Source organism: Rhinoderma darwinii, unplaced genomic scaffold (assembly GCF_050947455.1).
Source record: "Rhinoderma darwinii isolate aRhiDar2 unplaced genomic scaffold, aRhiDar2.hap1 Scaffold_766, whole genome shotgun sequence".
Taxonomy (NCBI): domain Eukaryota; kingdom Metazoa; phylum Chordata; class Amphibia; order Anura; family Rhinodermatidae; genus Rhinoderma; species Rhinoderma darwinii.
The window spans coordinates 50,828-70,798 of record NW_027464329.1 but is presented as its reverse complement, the minus strand read 5'-3'; the positions used below and the strand labels follow the sequence as shown (position 1 = coordinate 70,798).

General features: G+C 48.4%; 4 protein-coding genes across 4 annotated transcripts; 3 read left to right on the top strand and 1 right to left on the bottom strand.

The window, feature by feature from the left end:
• The first annotated feature begins 7,054 nt into the window (after positions 1-7,054).
• LOC142730616 (histone H2B 1.1) lies at positions 7,055-7,445 on the top strand. Its single transcript, XM_075849369.1, has one exon. It carries the CDS (start codon positions 7,065-7,067, stop codon positions 7,443-7,445), a length of 381 nt encoding a protein of 126 aa, XP_075705484.1. The 5' UTR covers positions 7,055-7,064.
• Positions 7,446-10,850: 3,405 nt separating this feature from the next.
• On the top strand, positions 10,851-11,551 carry LOC142730615 (histone H1.01-like). The gene has a single exon (XM_075849368.1). It carries the CDS (start codon positions 10,851-10,853, stop codon positions 11,523-11,525), a length of 675 nt encoding a protein of 224 aa, XP_075705483.1. The 3' UTR covers positions 11,526-11,551.
• An 880-nt stretch (positions 11,552-12,431) lies between these two features.
• LOC142730614 (histone H3) lies at positions 12,432-12,842 on the top strand. The gene has a single exon (XM_075849367.1). The coding sequence runs from the start codon at positions 12,432-12,434 to the stop codon at positions 12,840-12,842; it is 411 nt and encodes a 136-aa protein (XP_075705482.1).
• Positions 12,843-15,656: 2,814 nt separating this feature from the next.
• LOC142730617 (histone H2A type 1-like) lies at positions 15,657-19,273 on the bottom strand. The gene is made up of 3 exons (XM_075849370.1): positions 19,256-19,273; positions 17,253-17,335; positions 15,657-15,954 (listed from the first exon to the last, which is right to left on the bottom strand). Exons 1-3 carry the CDS (start codon positions 19,271-19,273, stop codon positions 15,657-15,659), a joined length of 399 nt encoding a protein of 132 aa, XP_075705485.1.
• Positions 19,274-19,971: the final 698 nt, after the last annotated feature.

Genomic DNA, 19,971 nt, shown 5'->3' with positions numbered 1-19,971 from the left:
AGCAATAGTTAATACTAGAATAATAACACCACTCAATAATGATTTTTCTCTGGTTTAGAGATAACCTTGAGCCTCAGGACAGATATTAGGAATTGATCTACCTGTCATTTACACACTCTTATAATCAAAACAATCCTATTGGCCCCCTTGACTGTCACTCAGCACACATGATATTTAAGGGCGTCAGAATCGGCGGGTCACACCCCAAGAGGAAGCCGGAATGCCGGCGAAACGCGCGTCGGGTGTCCAGTCATATTAATGAACTCAATGCATAAGGTCCTAGCCTAATCTAATGCTACTACCAACAATAAATAAATAATTAATAGTCAGCAAAGACTCACATGTAGAAGCGCTGCTCCCTGTAGGAGAGCGGGACGTGTATCTTGATAGACGCTGCAGGGTGAAATCCCTGACAGCGCGTACAAAGCCAGCTGACTTGCAGAGCGGGCTAATCAGACCACCAATAGTGCTGCTATTCACGGCTTTTTCCGTAAAAACGGAGATATAAGATAATAAAAAGCAAGCAGCCTACTAAGGGCATGCCCCCACGTGGCGGATTTCCTCCGCAACTGTCCGCATCAATGCCGCACCTAATCCGGGTTGCGGATTACGGCTGCGGATCTGCCCAAAATGTGCATTAAATTGATGCGGACTAGCTGCTGCGGACTGCGGGAAAAGTGCTTCCCTTCTCTCTATTATCAGTGCAGGATAGAGAGAAGGGACAGCACTTTCCCTAGTGAAAGTAAACGACTTTCATACTTACCGGCCGTTGTCTTGGGGACGCGTCCCTCTTTCGGCATCCAGCCCGACCTCCCTGGATGACGCGTCAGTCCATGTGACCGCTGCAGCCTGTGATTGGCTGCAGCCGTCACTTACACTGAAACGTCATCCTGAGAAGCCGGACTGGAGACAGAAGCAGGGAGTTCTCGGTAAGTATGAACTTCTATTTTTTTTACAGGTTGCTGTATATTGGGATCGGTAGTCACTGTCCAGTGACTGCCGATCGCTTAACTCTTTCAGCACCCTGGACAGTGACTATTTACTGACGTCTCCTAGCAACGCTCCCGTAATTACGGGAGCCCCATTGACTTCCTCAGTCTGGCTGTAGACCTAGAAATACATAGGTCCAGCCAGAATGAAGAAATGTCATGTCCAAAAAGCAAGACGCATCCGCAGCACACATGACATGTGCATGACAGCTGCGGACTTCATTGCGGAATTTAGAATCTCCATTGAAGTCAATGGAGAAATTCCGCCATGAGTCCGCAACCAGTCCGCCACTGGTCCGCAACAGACAGAGCATGCTGCGGACACCAAATTCTGCTCCGCAGCCTATGCTCCGCAGCGGAATTTTACGCATCGTCTAAACGAACACTTCTAAATAGAAGTGGAAGTCAATGGAGAAACGGCTCCGCTGCGGATTAATGCTGCGGAGCGTCCGCAGCGGAATTCAAGTGAAATTCCGCCACGTGTGAACCCAGCCTAAGAAAGCATACTACTAAGCGTAATCCTAATTGAATATACAGCGCTCACAAAGCACGATGATATACACAAGCGGCCTGGTCAGAACATAGCACGTTAATATATACAAGCGGCCTGGTCAGAATATTGTAATCTGCTGCTGTTCGCTGCCTTTCATAGAAAACAGACAGCAAGTAGCCCATAAATAAAGCAGATCATATAGTGACATTTTATCTGCAAATAAGCGAAACATATTGCTGCTGATCCCAACAATGAGGATCGGTGGTGCATGCTTTATACAACACACAAGCTATCCAGCCTAAATACCGCATAGTGCCACTGTGAACAGCCTCTTACAACTCAAGGAGGGAATTCATTAAGAGCACATCACAATCATAGCATTCTCTATAGTGCTCATTCACACAAGTTACCGCACCGTTACTACTTCTGTCAGAGGTAGCCAGCGTGGTGTAACAATACAATGTGGACTGCTGAAGGAAATGAAAAATTGTATAATAGACATAAATAAAAAATAAATACCGGCATTATAATTATTGCAACTCATCCTATTAATATGGATTAACAGCAAGTGCTGATATATGCAGTAAACATAAGAGAACTCTAAATAACTGACAATATCAATGAAATAGCAGGCTTATAGTGACACAATCGGTGCACAGCACAAAAGAATTAGATATAGTGTCTGTTTATCAATTGATAATGTCTCTAGACTAGTAAGCTTATAGTAACATATTCAGTGTACAGCACAGAAGGAATAGATACAATGCCTAGTTACTAATGGATAATATCTATAAAATGGCAAGCCTTTAGTAATACATTTAGTGCACAGCACAGGAAAAGAATTTGATACAATGTCTATTTACTAACAGCAAATATTGTAATTGTCAGTGCACACAAAACTGATACAATGTTTCATGATTGACAGCAAATACTGATTCACACAGTGCATACAATACACCAGTGTGATCAGATTTATACTTACCCCAGCAAGCAATAAAGTCCAACCTTATTGTTGTATGATAGTAGCATACATAAGACAAATGTTGTTCTTTAAGTGCAGGACAAGGGGTCCTCTGCACTGCTAAATATTTGACCTACATTGAGAAATATATAGAATTATTTTAGAATTATTTTAACTCCAATATATTAATAAAATTTATTATTTTCAATTTCTAATAGGAACTACAATTCTTTTCCCTATTTCCAAAATAATAAATAACATTAATTGGTGGTATACACCTTTGTGGTTCCCCAAAACTCACTTTGTATATATAAATAAGTGAGGGTATCTGCAAAATCTCTATTTTGACCAAAAAAAGAAACAACAACGTTTGCCCCACCTGTATTACAATAATCCGGAACAGACAAGAATCTATAGTCTGCTCCACCTGTAATACAATAACCCGGAACAGACTAGCAACTATAGTCTACTTCACCTGTAATACAATAACCCGGCACAGACAAGAAGCTATAGTCTGCTCCACCTGTATTACAATAACCCGGAACAGACGAGCAACTATAGTTTGCTTCACATGTAATACAATAACCCCGCACAGAATAGACACCAGAGTCTACTTCACCTGTATTCATAAAACCCAGCACATACGTATTGATTTAATACAGATGGAACAGATTCTAGTGTACTGTAACAGACAGGACATTAGAGTACGCTCCACCTGTGTTACAAGAACCCAAGTCCCAGCACATACAGTACGCTAGAATCTGCTCCACCTGTGTTACAATAACCCAAGTCCCGGCACATACAGTACGCTAGAATCTGCTCCACCTGTATTACAATAACCCAGCACAGGAAAGAAACCAGAGACTGCTCCTTTCGTAATAGAATGACCAGGCACATACAAGACACTATAGTCTGCTTCACCTGTATTCAAATTACCCAGCACAGACAAGACACCAGAATGCTCCTATTTTACTACAATGAGCCGGAAAAGACTAGAACTAGAGCAGGGGTGTCAAGCACTCGGCCTGCGGGACACAGAGCCGCTAATACAGGCTCTGCTCCGGGATTCTGTGGAATTCCCTGACATCGCTGTCCATATATGGACAGTGTTGTCAGGGTCTTCCCCAGAGCGGAGTCCCGGGCAGAGCGCTAGTATAAGCTCTGCTCCGGGATTCTGTGGAAATCCCTGACATCGCTGTCCATATATGGACAGTGTTGTCATGGTCTATCCCAGAGCGGAGTCCCTGGCAGAGCGCTAGTATAGGCTCTGCTCTGGGACTCTGTGGAATCCCCTAACATCGCTGTCCACATAAGGACAGTGATGTCAGGGGCACAGCTGGAGTCCCAGACAGATTGCTAGAATCGACTCTGCTCTGGGACTCCTGCTCTGGGCAAGCCCCTGACATCACTGTCCATATCAGGCACTGTGGCAGCATCTACCGAGGGCACCGTGGCAGCATCTACCGAGGGCACCGTGGCAGCATCTACCGAGGGCACTGTGGCAGCATCTACCGAGGGCAATGTGGCATTATCTAGGGGTGTGTGGCATTATCTACAGAAGGCACCGTGGCAGCATCTACAGAGGGCACTGTGGCAGCATCTACAGAGGGCACTGTGGCAGCATCTACAGAGGGCACTGTGGCAGCATCTATAGAGGGCACTGTGGCAGCATCTATAGAGGGCACTGTGGCAGCATCTATAGAGGGCACTGTGGCAGCATCTATAGAGGGCACTGTGGCATTATCTAGGGGTGTGTGGCATTATCTACAGACGGCACTGTGACAGCATCTTTAGAGGGCTCTGTGGCAGTATCTACAAAGGGCTCTGTGGCAGCATCTACAGAGGGCACTGTGGCAGCATCTACAGAGGGCACTGTGGCAGCATCTACAGAGGGCACTGTGGCAGCATCTATAGAGGGCACTGTGGCAGCATCTATAGAGGGCACTGTGGCATTATCTAGGGGTGTGTGGCATTATCTACAGACAGCACTGTGACAGCATCTTTAGAGGGCTCTGTGGCAGTATCTACAAAGGGCTCTGTGGCACCATCTTAAAAGGGGCTGCCCAATCATGACATTTGTGTGTCTGCCAAACGCTTAGCGACACTTAATTGCTGAAATGCAGCCCGTCAACTTCTATTTATTCATATATGTGGCCCACTTACCCGGCCGAGTTTGAGACCCCTGAACTGGAGGCTGTTCCACTTGTATTTGCAATTACTAGACGAGACACTAGAGTCTGCTGCTACTCTTCTACAATAAACCAGCACAGATAAGACACCAGTCTGCTCCGCCTGTACTACAATAACTTGACAGAGAACACACTTCAGTCTGCTTCACCTGTATCACAATTACACGACATACACTCAAGACACCAGAGTCTTCTTCACCTGGACCAATGAGGACAGCGCCACCATCTACACGAGGCAAAAGTGAATATATAGGTCATGAGTAACGCAGCAGTTCTGCACCCCCCAACCTCCCTACGGCTTCCTCTTCAATGTTTATCCCAGCTGTATATGAATTCATAATGGAGATTGTCGCCCCTTCCTGCTGGCTAGTTCTCTGTACAAGCAGAGCCACTTATCTGGCGCAGAACGTTTACATATCGGAGATCAGCGGTGAGAGCTCTGTTCTAAGGACCATGTGGGCGGCTCTTAAAAGAGCCTTTGTGGTTAAATGTGGGATAAGCGGCGAATGTTTATCTGAAGGGAAAGAGTGCCTTAGTGCTATACTTGCTGGCGAGTGATCCTCCGGCAGGAAAACACCTCCTCGTAGCGGCGCTGCCGGACGCCGTTTGTGCCGATGCCTGCACGTACAGGAGTGGCAGAAACTCACCGCTGAATATCCGCTCAGTTGCTCATAGCGCTGTATAAGCGCACGAGCAGTGGATCAAACAGCGGACTTGCGGTGTTGCTTCCTCGGCGTCCAGCTTGCTGCTGGGCAACGTGCTTTCCGCAATCCTTGGAGAGAGGGCCAGTGTTTTCTTAGCTGCTGTCACTGCTACTAATGTTACCAGATTCTTACAACAAACAATAAGTCTGTTACTGGGACCAACTTTGACACAAGTATCGGCTCGTATTGCTTCGTATCTCATTCTGCCGGACGGCTGGGATTAATAAGGCTGCTGGCAATAAATCTAGTAACCTCTAGTACTAATAATGAATCTGTCTGCTGTCCCTATATAGGACTCACTTTATTACAGTAACGCGTGCAGCTTCTTGCAGAGCAACATTTAGTGAGACGCATTCAATGAATGAAAAAGGAGAAACTGATGCAGCTGATACGGCATTTTACAAGAGTAAAACCCAATGTTGGAGGGGCCGTGTTTTCCAAGCTGCTCTCATTGCTACAAATGTTACGAACGAACAAACTAGCAATTTGTAGCACCAAGTTCCACATAAGTATGGACTTGCATTGTCTTGTATGTCACTTTGCCAGACTGCTGGTATAATCGCGCTGCTGGCAATACAATGACAGGAAACAGAATGCACCTATTTCTACTTCGTACTAACACTGTGCGTTGTCTATACTTAGGACTCCCCTCATCCCACTAACGCATGAAGTTGCTGCAGAGTAACATTTAGTGAGACTCATTAAAGAATGAAAAGGACAAATTGATGCAGCTCTATTCAGAAGTAACATCTAATATCAGAGCTCCAATAGTGCGGTACTTGAGGGAGACGAACATTACAGCCCAGTTTGTTCCCTTTATGCCCCCACTTTTGATATTTGATTTATGTACCTTTCCCTTTTATTCCCCTTCATCTACGATAAGTCACAATGCTGAATGGGATTTGTTCATTAAATGGGGTGTTCTCTACACAGGGACCGTTCACCCCTTCCCTGTTAGGTAGAATATACCTCTAAGCTCGTTGTTTTATTGATCTATAATTTTTCTTAATTCGAGAGATCCTTTGATCCGTGCGCTTCTTGCCCTTCTCTTCCCCTCCCTTTTTCATTTGTTCACATTTAGTTGGTGGTGTACACCAGGGCAGAATTAGAAGCTAAGAGTCCTTGAGAGGAATGGTTTGTTACCCGAATAGCGTCTCCTGTACATATAAAGCATTGCCGCAGACCCCTCGTAGGACTTCTCCTTTGTAGATTAGGAACTGCTCTTATCCGTACATGACGCGGGGATGGAATCTTAGCCTAAACACCTGGGATGATGGTGGTTATACTCCAGGAGGACCGATTTGTGACAAAGCTCTTGAGACTGGAAGATATAATTTAAGACACTATGTAGTCGGGGGCGAGTTGTAGATCATGAACATGAATCACTGGAGTAGTTGTACTATTAATGTGTTCTGTACAGTATAGTTAGTGCACCAATGAGGACAGCGCCACCATCTACACGAGGCAGTAGTTAACTACTGCACCGCTCACCAGCTCCTGTGATCGGATAGATTTAAATCCACCAACAGAGAACAGACTCGTGGGAACCACCAATTAGCTGCCCTGGGAGTGGCTTATGACGAATCCATAGGTCACATGACTTGATCTTCCAGTAGAACAGCGGTCAGACAGCGTTGCTCATTTGCATAGCCCGTGTATAAATACAGCAGCGGTGGGAGGGTAAAGTATTCCGTTATCTCAGTTGTGAGGAGATTGCAGTGTGTTATCATGCCTGAGCCCGCCAAGTCTGCCCCGGCGCCCAAGAAAGGCTCCAAGAAAGCCGTGACCAAGACACAGAAGAAGGACGGCAAGAAGCGGAGAAAGAGCAGGAAGGAAAGCTACGCCATTTACGTGTACAAGGTGCTCAAGCAGGTCCACCCTGACACCGGCATCTCGTCCAAGGCCATGGGCATCATGAACTCCTTCGTCAATGACATCTTCGAGCGCATCGCAGGGGAAGCCTCCCGCCTGGCTCACTACAACAAGCGCTCCACCATCACCTCCCGGGAGATCCAGACTGCCGTGCGCCTGCTGCTGCCTGGAGAGCTGGCCAAGCACGCCGTGTCCGAGGGCACCAAGGCCGTCACCAAGTACACCAGCGCCAAGTAATGTGCCCCGTCCCTGCAGTAAGAACACAAAGGCTCTTCTAAGAGCCACCCACCTTGTCTACAACAGAGCTGTGCCTGCTATTGTCTGGCCTCCCGCTAGTCCCCCTGTTCTATGTGCGGCCGCTCTCGTGTCGGTGCAGATGCTGCTTCATACATTATGTGGCTGCCGGACAGGGAGGGACATTGTCGCGTGTGATGAAGCCGGAACACGGATCCTGCGGGCAGATGACCCGTCATAACTGTCCAGAAGAAACGGAACATTGTACATTAGGAGACGGAAGGAAGCATGGGACATCTGTAAATAACAATGATGAGGGTAGTAGTCAGATTTATAACAGATGCCAGGGAAACTGCTTGACGCCGATAGAGAACAAGCAATCACACTGGCGAGGACTGGGTAAAGGGTGGTTATTGTAATACAGGTGGAGCAGACTCTGGTGTCTCCTCTGTGCCGGGTGTTGTAATACAAGTGGAGCAGACTCTGGTGTCTCCTCTGTGCCGGGTATTGTAATACAAGTGGAGCAGACTCTGGTGTCTCCTCTGTGCCGGGTATTGTAATACAAGTGGAGCAGACTCTGGTGTCTCCTCTGTGCCGGGTATTGTAATATGTCCCTGTTCCTTTTTATTACAGGCATTATGTCCCTGTTCCTTCTTATTACCGGCATTACGTCCCTATTCCTTCATATTACCGGCATTATGTCCCTGTTTCCTCATCTTACCGGCATCATATGAAGGAACAGGGACATAATGCCGGTAATATGAAGGAACAGGGATATAATGCCCGTAATATGAAGGAATAGGGACATAATGCCTGTAACATGAAGGAACATGGACATAATGCCTGTAATATGAAGGAACAGGGACAAGATGCCGGTAAGATGAGGGAACAGGGACAAGATGCCGGTAAGATGAGGGAACAGGGACCTAATGCCGGTAATATGAAGGAACAGGGACATAATGCGGATACTTTGAAGGAACAGGGACATAATGCCGGTAAGAGGAGGGAACAGGGACATAATGCCGGTAATATGAGGGAACAGGGACATATAACCGGCATTATGTCCATGTGCCCTCCTACAGGGGACATAATGGCAGTAATATGCGGGGACATGGACATAATGCCGGTAATATGAAGGAACAGGGACATAATGCCGGTAAGATTTGGGAACAGGGACATAATGCCGGTAATATGAAAGAACAAGGACATAATGCCGGTAATATGAAGGAACAGGGACATAATGGCTGTAATATGAGAGAACAGGGACATAAAGCCGGTAATATGAAGGAACAGGGACATAATGCCTGGAGGATGAGGGAACAAGGACATGTAACCGGCATTATGTCCCTGTGACCTCTTACAGGGGACATAATGCCAGTAATATGAAGGGACAGGGACATAAAGCCGGTAAAATGAAGGAACAGGGACTTAATGCCGATAATATGAAGGAACAAGGACATAATGCCGGTAAGATGAGGGAACAGGGACAAAATGGCGGTAATATGAAGGAACAAGAACATAATGCCTGTAATATGAAGGCACAGGGAAATAATGCCTGGAAGATTAGAGGGACAGGGACATATAACCAGCATTATGTCCCTGTGCCCTCATACAGGGAACAAAATGCCAGTAATATGAGGGGACAGGTATATATAGCAGGTAATATGAAGGAACAGGGACATATTGCCGGTATTATGAAGGAACAAGGACATAATCCCGGTAAGATGAAGGAACAGGGACGTAATGCCGGTAGGATGAGGGAACAGGGACATAATGCCGGTAATATGAGGGAACAAGGACATAATGCCGGTAAGATGAGGGGAAAGGGACATAATGCTGTGTAATGTGAGGGAACAAGGACATAATACCGGTAATATGAAAGAACAAGGACATAATGTCGTTAATATGAAGGAACAGGGAAATAATGCCGGTAATACGAAGGAACAGGGACATAAAGCCTGTAATATGAAGGAACAGGGACATAAAGCCTGTAATATGAGGGAACAGGGACATAATGCCTGTAATATGAAGGAACAGGGACATAATGCCGGTAATATGAAGGAACAGGGACATAATGCCTCGAAGATGAGGGAACAGGGACATATTACCGGCATTGTGTCCCTGTACCCTCCTACAGGGGACATAATGGCAGTAATATGTGGGGACACGGACAATACTACGGCGTCTTGTCTTTTGCCGGCTTAATGTAGTACAAGAGGAACAAACAGTGTCTGTTCCCTCCTCTGTGCCAGGTTCTAGTTATACAGGTGGAGAAGCCTCTAGTGTCCTGTCTGTGTCCGGGTAATGTACTGCTGGAGGAGCAGGTTCTGGGGTCTGGCCTGTGTCAGGTTATAGTTATACAGGTGGAGAAGTCTCTAGTGTCCTGGCTGTGTCCGGGTAATGTACTGCTGGAGGAGCAGGTTCTGGGGTCTGGCCTGTGTCAGGTTATAGTTATACAGGTGGAGTAGTCTCTAGTGTCCTGTCTGTTTCCGGGTAATGTACTGCTGGAGGAGCAGGTTCTGGGGTCTGGCCTGTGTCAGGTTATAGTTATACAGGTGGAGAAGTCTCTAGTGTCCTGTCTGTGTCCGGGTAATGTACTGCTGGAGGAGCAGGTTCTGGGGTCTGACCTGTGTCAGGTTATTTTAGTAAAGGAGGAGCAGACTTGTGTCTTTTCTGTGCTGGGAAATTGTAATACAGGTGGAGCAGACGCTGGTGTCCTGCCTGTGCCGAGTTATTGTAACATAAGTAGAGCAAACTCTGGTGTTTCCTCTGTGCTGGGTTATTGTAACACAGGTGGAGCAGTTTCTGGTGTCTCCTCTGTGCCAAGTTACAGTAAGACAGGCGGAAGACACTCCGACATCTCGTCTGTGCCGGGTTACCCTTCTGGGCTCTCTGCAGCTCCAGGTCGCCCCCGCATCGGACAATCAGCTTCCCGCACGTTAGACATTGTGGTAAAGAATCCTGTGATAGTGACAAGTGCCGGGAATACAGGGAACGAGCTCCCGCAAACACATTTATCTTGTCCGATCACAGCGATGTGCAGATCGGCAGAACTATGGCAGAGATCCCGGGGCCTCCTCCCGGCTCCTTCCCAGCATCTCTGCCAGTGAAGGCTAGAAATGAGTAGGGGGAATGTCAGGGAGGGGGAAGTCACGTAGTGAGCCCGCTCGCCCGGCCGCTTCTAGTCGGTAAAGGGCTCTTATCCCGGGCAGGGAAGCACAAGGGGAGAGCGGAGCTTCACTCCTGTCAGATGAGGAAAGGGAGGACATGTGATCAGTGTCAGCCAGTAGACGCTCAGGACAATCGCAGCCAATCACCGAGCAGCCGCTGTACATATAAGAGGCCCCAGCTCCGTCCTCAGTGTTTCCCTCGCAGGATTATTGTTTTAGTGTATTCCCGTGTTATACGATGGCAGAGACCGCACCAGCCGCCGCTGTCCCTCCCACCGAGCCGGCCGCCAAATCCAAGAAGCAGCCGAAAAAACCTGCAGCAGGGGGCGCCAAGAAAAACAAAAAACCCTCCGGTCCCAGCGTGTCCGAGCTCATCGTGAAAGCCGTGTCCGCCTCCAAAGAGCGCAGTGGGGTGTCTCTGGCCGCCCTGAAGAAGGCTCTGGCTGCTGGAGGATACGATGTAGACAAGAACAACAGCCGCCTGAAGATGGCGCTCAAGACTCTGGTGACCAAGGAAACCCTGCTCCAGGTGAAAGGCAGCGGCGCCTCCGGCTCCTTCAAGCTGAACAAGAAGCAGCAGGAGACTAAGGACAAGGCGGCCAAGAAGAAGCCGGCGGCTGCTGCCAAATCCCCGAAGAAGACTCCGGCCAAGAGCCTGACAAAGGCCAAGAGGCCTGCCGCTGGCAAGAAGGTGGCGAAGAGCCCCAAGAAGCCAAAACCTGCCCCCAAGAAAATAACAAAGAGCCCAGCAAAGAAGGCGGCCAAGCCCAAAGCTGCCAAGAGTCCGGCTAAGAAAGCTGCCAAGAGTCCGGCTAAGAAAGCTGCCAAGAGTCCGGCAAAGAAAGCGCCCAAAGCTGCCAAGAGTCCGGCTAAGAAAGCGTCTAAATCCAGGAAGACCGTGGCGAAGAAATAACCGAGAGCCGCCCGTTTCTTGTCCCACAAAGGCTCTTTTCAGAGCCACCACCTTCTCCCCGGCAGAGCTGTATGATCACTGGCCGCTGTTTCCTCCGGTACAGACAGCAGCGCGATCCTGAGATAAAGGAGGCGCCATCATCGCGTGTGCACGGAGGAGCTTCATGTCCCTGTTACTCTATGACACGGGTCATTTCTGGTCATTGCGCTGGACGCCATAGCTGCTGTATCCGGACCTCCACAGTGTCCGTCCCGTCACTATGGTGTAACATCCAGGCAGAGTTTATCAGGTCACAGTCCACCAGGTGTAATGTGTGAATAAGGACCGGGGCAGCAATAGACTTGTAGCTTACAGCACAGGATCCACGTGAAGGAGGCCGATGGTTTACACTCTCTCCGGTGTAAATAGAGCACAATGTCCCCTCCTCCTCCTCATTACACGTGGTGGATGGTGACCCTTATATGCTGCCTCTGGATGCGGGGCACAGTGTCCTGTGTAAGGATGGGGTGGGGGATTGTCCCTTTGTGTGATCTATAAAACTCTGCAGCGGCGGATGATGGGGAAGTAGTCTCTTATATAACGCTGTGTACGTGATCTGCGGACATGGAAATACAGTGAGCTGTTACTGATGACAACTATTTCGCAGAGCTGGAGAAATGATCTCATTAACGCCCCCTGCTGTACAAGCTGCGTCTGGACATCATGTAAACCGGTGTCCGCCTCTTCGGAGCGGTGATTGGTCGCGAATATCACATTTGCTTTGTCGGGCGCATATTTTTATGAAGAAGCCAATAGAATGTAGGGGTGTGCCTTTCATGGACCAATGAGGACACGCTCAAGTGTATAAATACTCTGCTCTGTCCTCTCCTCGTATCAGTCTACAAGTGTGCACGTTGTTCTAGAGCTATGGCCAGAACAAAGCAGACTGCGCGTAAATCCACCGGCGGGAAAGCGCCCCGCAAGCAGCTGGCTACTAAAGCTGCACGGAAGAGCGCTCCCGCTACCGGCGGAGTGAAGAAGCCTCATCGTTACCGCCCGGGCACAGTCGCTCTCCGTGAAATCCGCCGCTACCAGAAGTCCACGGAGCTTCTTATCCGTAAGCTGCCCTTCCAGCGCCTGGTGCGAGAGATCGCTCAGGACTTCAAGACCGATCTGCGCTTCCAGAGCTCAGCAGTCATGGCTCTGCAGGAGGCCAGCGAGGCTTATCTGGTCGGACTGTTTGAGGATACCAACCTGTGCGCCATCCACGCCAAGAGGGTCACTATCATGCCCAAAGACATTCAACTGGCCCGCAGGATCCGTGGTGAGAGGGCTTAGGTCTGAACCCGGCACCGACTACAACACAAAGGCTCTTTTCAGAGCCACCAAATCCTCCCTCAAACGAGCTTAATCCTTTTCCTCCGTTATTCTACCGCGACTCCCGCTGGCTTCTCGGTGCTCTGCTATTAATATGTGGAGATGCTATGTTAACCCTTTCAGTGCTTGGCGCCATTTACACTATAACCAGTCCCCGTCTCTAGCGCTCACGTTATCCGGCCCTTTCATCAGTCCTGTCATGTGTTATGCCGGGTGTCTGCGCTGTATTCATCACCTCCCTCTCCGGCTGTATCGTAGCGATAACCCGCCCCACTCCTCACTGATGACCGTACATCGCTCTTCCTATAATAACCTCCGCTGCTGCTGCTATGAATGACGCCGTTATGTGCGGCTAATGATCCACCGCTTACCAGTGTGTGCGGAGTCCTTGTTCCCTACTCCTTGTAAAGGCAAACCAGGCGCAGCGTGTAGGGTGGGGAGCAGGTATCCTCCGCCCGGTGTGAACACAAGCGCAGTGGAATTATACTCTTATTCTGTGAGGTCATGATCATCGGGTGTAGTCCCGGTCACCGTTGTAAATCAGAGATCTAAACTCATTAACACTGCCCGAGTCCTCTCCTCCCTATTCATTCTATAAAACCGTTGTGGTGCTGGTGGCCTAAGGGGTGATCTGCGGGCACACAAATCCTGAACCTGACGGCAGATGACGAGCAGCCGCCATACTAATCCAAGACGTCACGCTTGTTCCTTGTTTTCTTAACATTACTCTTTAGATTTGGGGCAGATAGAGATTACACAGCAGTCGCGCTATAAGCGGGAAAAGAGCGGCCGGTATTGTAAAATGTGAGTGAAATTCAAAATCTGAGTTAAGCCAATCAACGGGAGGGGGAGGGATTGGTAATGTGAATTTACTGAGAGAAACGCCCCGGAAGTGACATGTATTACAGTTCTCTCTCTGGTCCACCCAAGGTCTATATAAAGACGCACCCCGCGGTTGTCGGTACAATAGTTCTCTTTAGCTCCAGCTTACAGGATGTCTGGTCGTGGTAAAGGAGGAAAAGGACTCGGAAAGGGCGGTGCCAAGCGGCACAGGAAGGTGCTCCGTGATAACATCCAGGGCATCACCAAGCCTGCAATCCGCCGTCTAGCTCGCAGGGGAGGCGTCAAACGCATCTCCGGTCTCATCTATGAAGAGACTCGCGGCGTCCTGAAGGTTTTCCTGGAGAACGTCATCCGTGACGCCGTCACCTACACCGAGCACGCCAAGAGGAAGACCGTCACCGCTATGGACGTGGTGTACGCGCTCAAACGCCAGGGCCGCACTCTCTACGGCTTCGGAGGTTAATTCCGCTCCTGCTCAGCTCCATCTTACACAACACAAAGGCTCTTCTCAGAGCCGCCACATCCTCTATAGATCAGCTATGATGTCTGCTGGTGACCGCTCGTGTATCATCTGAGCAGTGACCTTCTACTTCTATATACACGGGGGTAGGGGCTTCAGTATCACGTCGGTCTTCCAGTGAGGAGCCGGATATGTGGACTGCACTATGTCCCCTAATAACGTCCTAGAAGCAGCTGCCTGAATTGGGTCTTAGACCAGGGAATGTTAATCTGAAGGGAAAGAGTGCCTTAGTGCTATACTTGCTGCCGAGTGATCCTCCGGCAGGAATACACCTCCTCGTAGCGGCGCTGCCGGACGCCGTTTGTGCCGATGACTGCACGTACACGAGTGGCAGAAACTCACCGCTGAATATCCGCTCAGTTGCTCATAGCGCTGTATAAGCGCACGAGCAGTGGATCAAACAGCGGACTTGCGGTGTTGCTTCTTCGGCGTCCAGCTTGCTGCTGGGCAACGTGCTTTCCGCAATCCTTGGAGAGAGGGCCAGTGTTTTCTTAGCTGCTGTCACTGCTACTAATGTTACCAGATTCTTACAACAAACAATAAATCTGTTACTGGGACCAACTTTGACACAAGTATCGGCTCGGCCCGTATCTCATTCTGCCGGACGGCTGGGATTAATAAGGCTGCTGGCAATAAATCTGTTAACCTCTAGTACTAATAATGACTCTGTCTGCTGTCCCTATATAGGACTCACTTTATTACAGTAACGCGTGCAGTTTCTTGCAGAGCAACATTTAGTGAGACGCATTCAATGAATGGAAAAGGACAAACTGATGCAGCTGATACGGCATTTTACAAGAGCAAAACCCAATGTTGGAGGGGCCGTGTTTTCCAAGCTGCTCTCATTGCTACAAATGTTACGAGATTTTCAAAACAAACTAGCAATTTGTAGCACCAAGTTCCACATAAGTATGGACTTGCATTGTCTTGTATGTCACTTTGCCAGACTGCTGGTATAATCGCGCTGCTGGCAATACAATGACAGGAAACAGAATGCACCTAATTCTACTTCGTACTAACACTGTGCGTTGTCTATACTTAGGACTCCCCTCATCCCACTAACGCATGAAGTTGCTGCAGAGTAACATTTACTGAGACGCATTCGAAGAATCCAGTGAGACTGGAAGATATAATTAAAGACACTATGTAGTCGGGGGCGAGTTGTAGATCATGAACATGAATCACTGGAGTAGTTGTACTATTAATGTGTTCTGTACAGTATAGTTAGTGCATCAATGAGGACAGCGCCACCATCCGCACGAGGCAGTAGTTAATGTGTAGGTCATAAGTAATGCAGCAGTTGTATACCCCGACCCTTACTCATCAGAGATCAGCGGTGACAGCTCTGTTCTAAGGACCATGTGGGCGGCTCTTAAAAGAGCCTTTGTGGTTAAATGTGGGATAAGCGGCGCTCACTTGCTCTTGGCGCTTTTGCTGCTTTCGGTCTTCTTGGGCAGCAGAACGGCCTGGATGTTGGGCAGGACGCCTCCCTGAGCGATGGTCACACCACCCAGCAGTTTGTTGAGCTCCTCCTCGTCATTGAGCACGGCCAGCTGCAGTTGACGGGGGATGATTCGGGTCTTTTTGTTGTCCCGGGCGGCATTTCCGGCCAGTTCAAGGATCTCAGTGGTCAGATATTCCAACACAGCGGCCAGGTAGATCGGAGCGCCGTCGCCGACCCTCTCAGCGTATTTGCCCTTGCGGAGAAGTCTGTGCACACGACCGACAGGGAACTGAAGTCCTGCCCGGGATAAAAATAATATTACATCTTTGTAATTTAATGGTCTCATTTATTTTTCTACTTGATTTATATTGACTCCTGCACCCTATAACGAAGCAGTTAGGTGCTGAGTTCAGTAACACTACAGTGCCAGCCCATGCACCTGGGTTTGAAGCTTGCTGCGTGCCGCTGGTGTGGTAGATGGCATTCTCCTTACTTATGCAAGTTTCCTGGGGATAGAACCTGCATGTTCCTGACTCTTCTGCTGGCAGAGAACTTTACCAGTGCGCTACCTCTACTGTTGAGAGCCAGCTGCAAAATATTCCAAAGATGACATGTTCTTATTCCTGCTGGAAGTGATCTTTACATTTGGTCTTGTGGGGACAATAAGAAAGTCCAAATATCAACCAGTGCTGGTGGCAGGGTGCATGATCAGTGTGTAGCCAGTGAGTGTCTTCTGTGTGGTCTCTGGTTCAAATCCTAATGTGTGGCCTTAACCAAAAGATACCTTGATGGGTGGTGTTTATAGTGGTGTGGATGCAGCACAATGAGATTGTCACTGCTTAAGAAAGTTACTTATGTGAAGAATGTTACATATACAGCTGTCACTTTTTTGAGAAAGCTGTACTTAGCTACTTTTTCTAACAGTATTCTCACTCTCACAGGTATCATAACCCAATACTCCTTAGGAAAGGGGGAAGTACCCCAAGGTCACCAGGAGGACAACATGGGGATTAGAACCCACATTGTACAGCAGTGACCCCTGCACTCAACTCAGATCACACAAGCTGTGAGCCAGCTGGACAGCAGATACACAATAACACATTTATCAACTCTTTAAAAATCAGGGGTAATCAGACTTTCAACAAGAGAAACGCTACATCTCATTAGCGCTTTTAAGACTGGAGACACAAGGTGGAGATCCTGGGGATAGAACCTGTATGTCCCTGACTCATCAGCTTCCTGCTAATTCACGAGCAGATAACTTTACCAGTGCGCTACCTCTGCTGTCGAGAGACAGTCGCGAATTCTTCCAAAGGTGACGTTCTTATTCCTGCTGGAAGTGATATTACATTTGGTCTAATGGGAACAATAAGAAGCTCTAGCGAATAACCTGAGCTGGTCGTGTGGTACTTAACCAGTGACTAAACAGTGAGAGTCTTCTGTGCAGATCCTGGTACAATTCCTGATGTGTAGCCTTGTCTGAAAGGATACCTTACTGTGTGCAGGCAGAATAATGAGGAGGTTACTGCATGAGAAAGGTACTTATGCTGCTGAACCATCTTACTTTTCTACTACATTATTGCAGATTTCAGCAATATCCTCATCACTGAAACAAGTGTCACATTTCATCACGCCATAGATGGTGCTCTATGGGAAAGGGGGAAAGTTGAATTATGAGCACATAAGCTGTGAGCTCGCTGCTCAGTGGCTCCACCAGAACATATTATTCATTCATAGAAAAGCGCAGTAACCTGACATTCAACAGAACTCACTTTAGACCGAATCAGGGAACAAGTGGGCTGCGGGCTGCGGACTGCGTGCTGGGGGGCTTAGGGTTTAAGTGCTTAGGCCAGGAACCCTGCAATGTTAGTGCATGTCCCTGTCTTAGATCAGCTAGAATCTCTAGTAGTATTCTGACATTTCACGTTCTTAAAATATAGTAGAGATAATGATTTATTTCAACCTTTATTTCTTTCATCGCATTCCCAGTGGCTCAGACGTTTAAATACACCAAGTTTTTTTTTTTTTTTTTTCAATTCTATTTTTATTAAAACGTTTTTTTTATTACAGATAAATAGACAAACAATGGAGCACAAAGTCATTTGCTGACCCCGCAGGGCGGCTTAAAAAACACATGATATCTCAAAAGCCTGTGTAGCTAAGAAATCTTATGTACCAATAACAATAGTTGAACAAAAGCAAAAGTAAAAATACAAAAAACACAATTGTATAGACATATATTTTATATAGTACGGAGTACAAAATGCGGTCGAGACCAGACCGCTTAATAAAACATAATGAAAAGAAATGGAAGCAAAATAAAAAGACGGAGGGCGACCTCCAATCAAGGTGTCGTCTGTTATGGAAGATTATTAGAAGTAGCAGGAAGGTAAATATGTAGCATCAATAACCATAGAATTAGAATACCCAAGGTTATAGGCCAAAGAGATATCATTATATGTCGCTATATGAGTAGGTGGGAAGGACAGCACACAGGTTATAAAACAATCAGTCTAGATAGTGAGAGAAGGAGTATGAGAAGCCCCATCCTGTACATTTTATACTTAATCTACCTGTCCCATGTGCGGAAGATCTTTAGTCTATTACCAGATTCCCCCCAAAAAAGTTCTTAGAACCTCCTTCGATCCAACATTGGCGGGAAAAGGTCCATTAGTTATACAGATGTCTCCACTCCTCCAGAGCCAACTTGATGGCCAGTAACTCCCGATCCCCAATAGAGTAATTGCGCTCTGCAGAGGAGAAAAGTCTCGAGTAATAGCCACATACTACTGCCTTTCCCTTGAGGCTTCTCTGGAACAGAAGTGCACCTGCACCAACAGAAGAAGCGTCCACCTCCAACGAGAACTGCCGAGTCACGTCAGGATGATGGATGATGGAGGATCGAGGCTGAAATGAAGGCATTTTTGAGGCTATTGAATTCGGATTCTGCATCTGGAGTCCACACCTTGGCGTTTATACCTTTCTTGGTAAGGGTAGAGATGGGGGCCGTCAGTGAAGAGAAGTTTGGGATGTATTGCCAGTAGAAGTTTTGTACGGTGTATGGACCGCAGGCCCTGAGGACGTGGCCACCCCGGAATGGACTTTACTTTCTCAGGATACATCTTGAGACCCTGATCCGAGATGATGTAGCCCAAGAAGGGCAGAAAATTATTTTCAAAAGTGCATTACTCCAACTTGGCATACAGGCAATTCCCCCTTAAATCACAACAGGGCTTGACGGACATGCCTCCGATGTGTCATCTGATTTGGGGAGAAAATCAAAATGTCATCGAGATAGACCACAACAAAAACATAGAGGAGATCTCAGAAGATACAATTCACAAATTCTTGGAAGACCGCTGGAGCATTACACAGGCCGAAGGGCATCACCAGGTATTTATAGTGCCCGTCCCGGGTGTTAAATGCCATCTTCCACTCATCACCTTGATGGATTCGGATTAAGTTGTAGGCCCCGGGGGGCGTGGCTTAGGCATGGCAGTGTGAAGACGTGTGTCTCTGCAGCTCCGGACTCACCCAGCCGAAAATCGCCTGACAGGGCTCACTCACCAGTCCCCGACTCAGCATGACCAGGGGGAAATATCGCAGGAACCTTCCAGACACCTCGGGCACCTCGTCAATCGGCCGGTTCCTCCGGTCCACGCTGGACGGCGTTCCTCAGCGGTCCTCTTCTTCTCCTCCTGCAGGCCGCACCCAGACCCCGCCGCCTCGTGGGCACACTCCGCCTTCTTCCTCTGCTGATCAGATGCCAACCGGCAGCTGCTCCCGCGCCCCTGGAGGGGAGATGGCACCTGTGGAGAGAGGTCAGCGTGGGTCAGAATTTCGAGGGCCGTCCCCAGGGGAGGCTGTTCCCCTTCTCCAGCCCCAGAAAACACCCGGACACGGGGTGACGACCATGGCGCCACCAAGCAGGGTGCATGAGGCAACATTTTTACTGCCCGCCCAGCGGCAGGCGACAACGCAGGATAGCCAGCAGAGTCAGGGAATGCCAGACATTTTCAGGGGGACCCCCACCCTCACCCCACCGGTACACCTGGGGGAATATCACACCGGCCCGTCCCTGGCCTCCCACTCTCCATGGAACGGACCCTGGCGGAACTTTGGGAGATGGTCAAAGTACTCCCCACCAAAACCGACTTGGATCTCCGCCTCAACCGGTTGGAGGAGAAACATGACAGGGCCATTGGCGCGGTCACACAAGACGTGCGTGATCTGGCCACGAGGGTGGAAACCTTGGAGTGCCAGCATTCTATATCCTCCCTGGA

Bases quoted from the DNA above. Each gene is read 5' to 3' on its own strand.
- LOC142730616 (XM_075849369.1), top strand. From the start codon at position 7,065: ATGCCTGAGCCCGCCAAGTCTGCCCCGGCGCCCAAGAAAGGCTCCAAG.
- LOC142730615 (XM_075849368.1), top strand. From the start codon at position 10,851: ATGGCAGAGACCGCACCAGCCGCCGCTGTCCCTCCCACCGAGCCGGCC.
- LOC142730614 (XM_075849367.1), top strand. From the start codon at position 12,432: ATGGCCAGAACAAAGCAGACTGCGCGTAAATCCACCGGCGGGAAAGCG.
- LOC142730617 (XM_075849370.1), bottom strand. The intron at 15,955-17,252 runs GTAAGATGGTTC...TCGTGTGCACAG, and splicing joins TGCAATAATGTAGTAGAAAA to ACTTCTCCGCAAGGGCAAAT.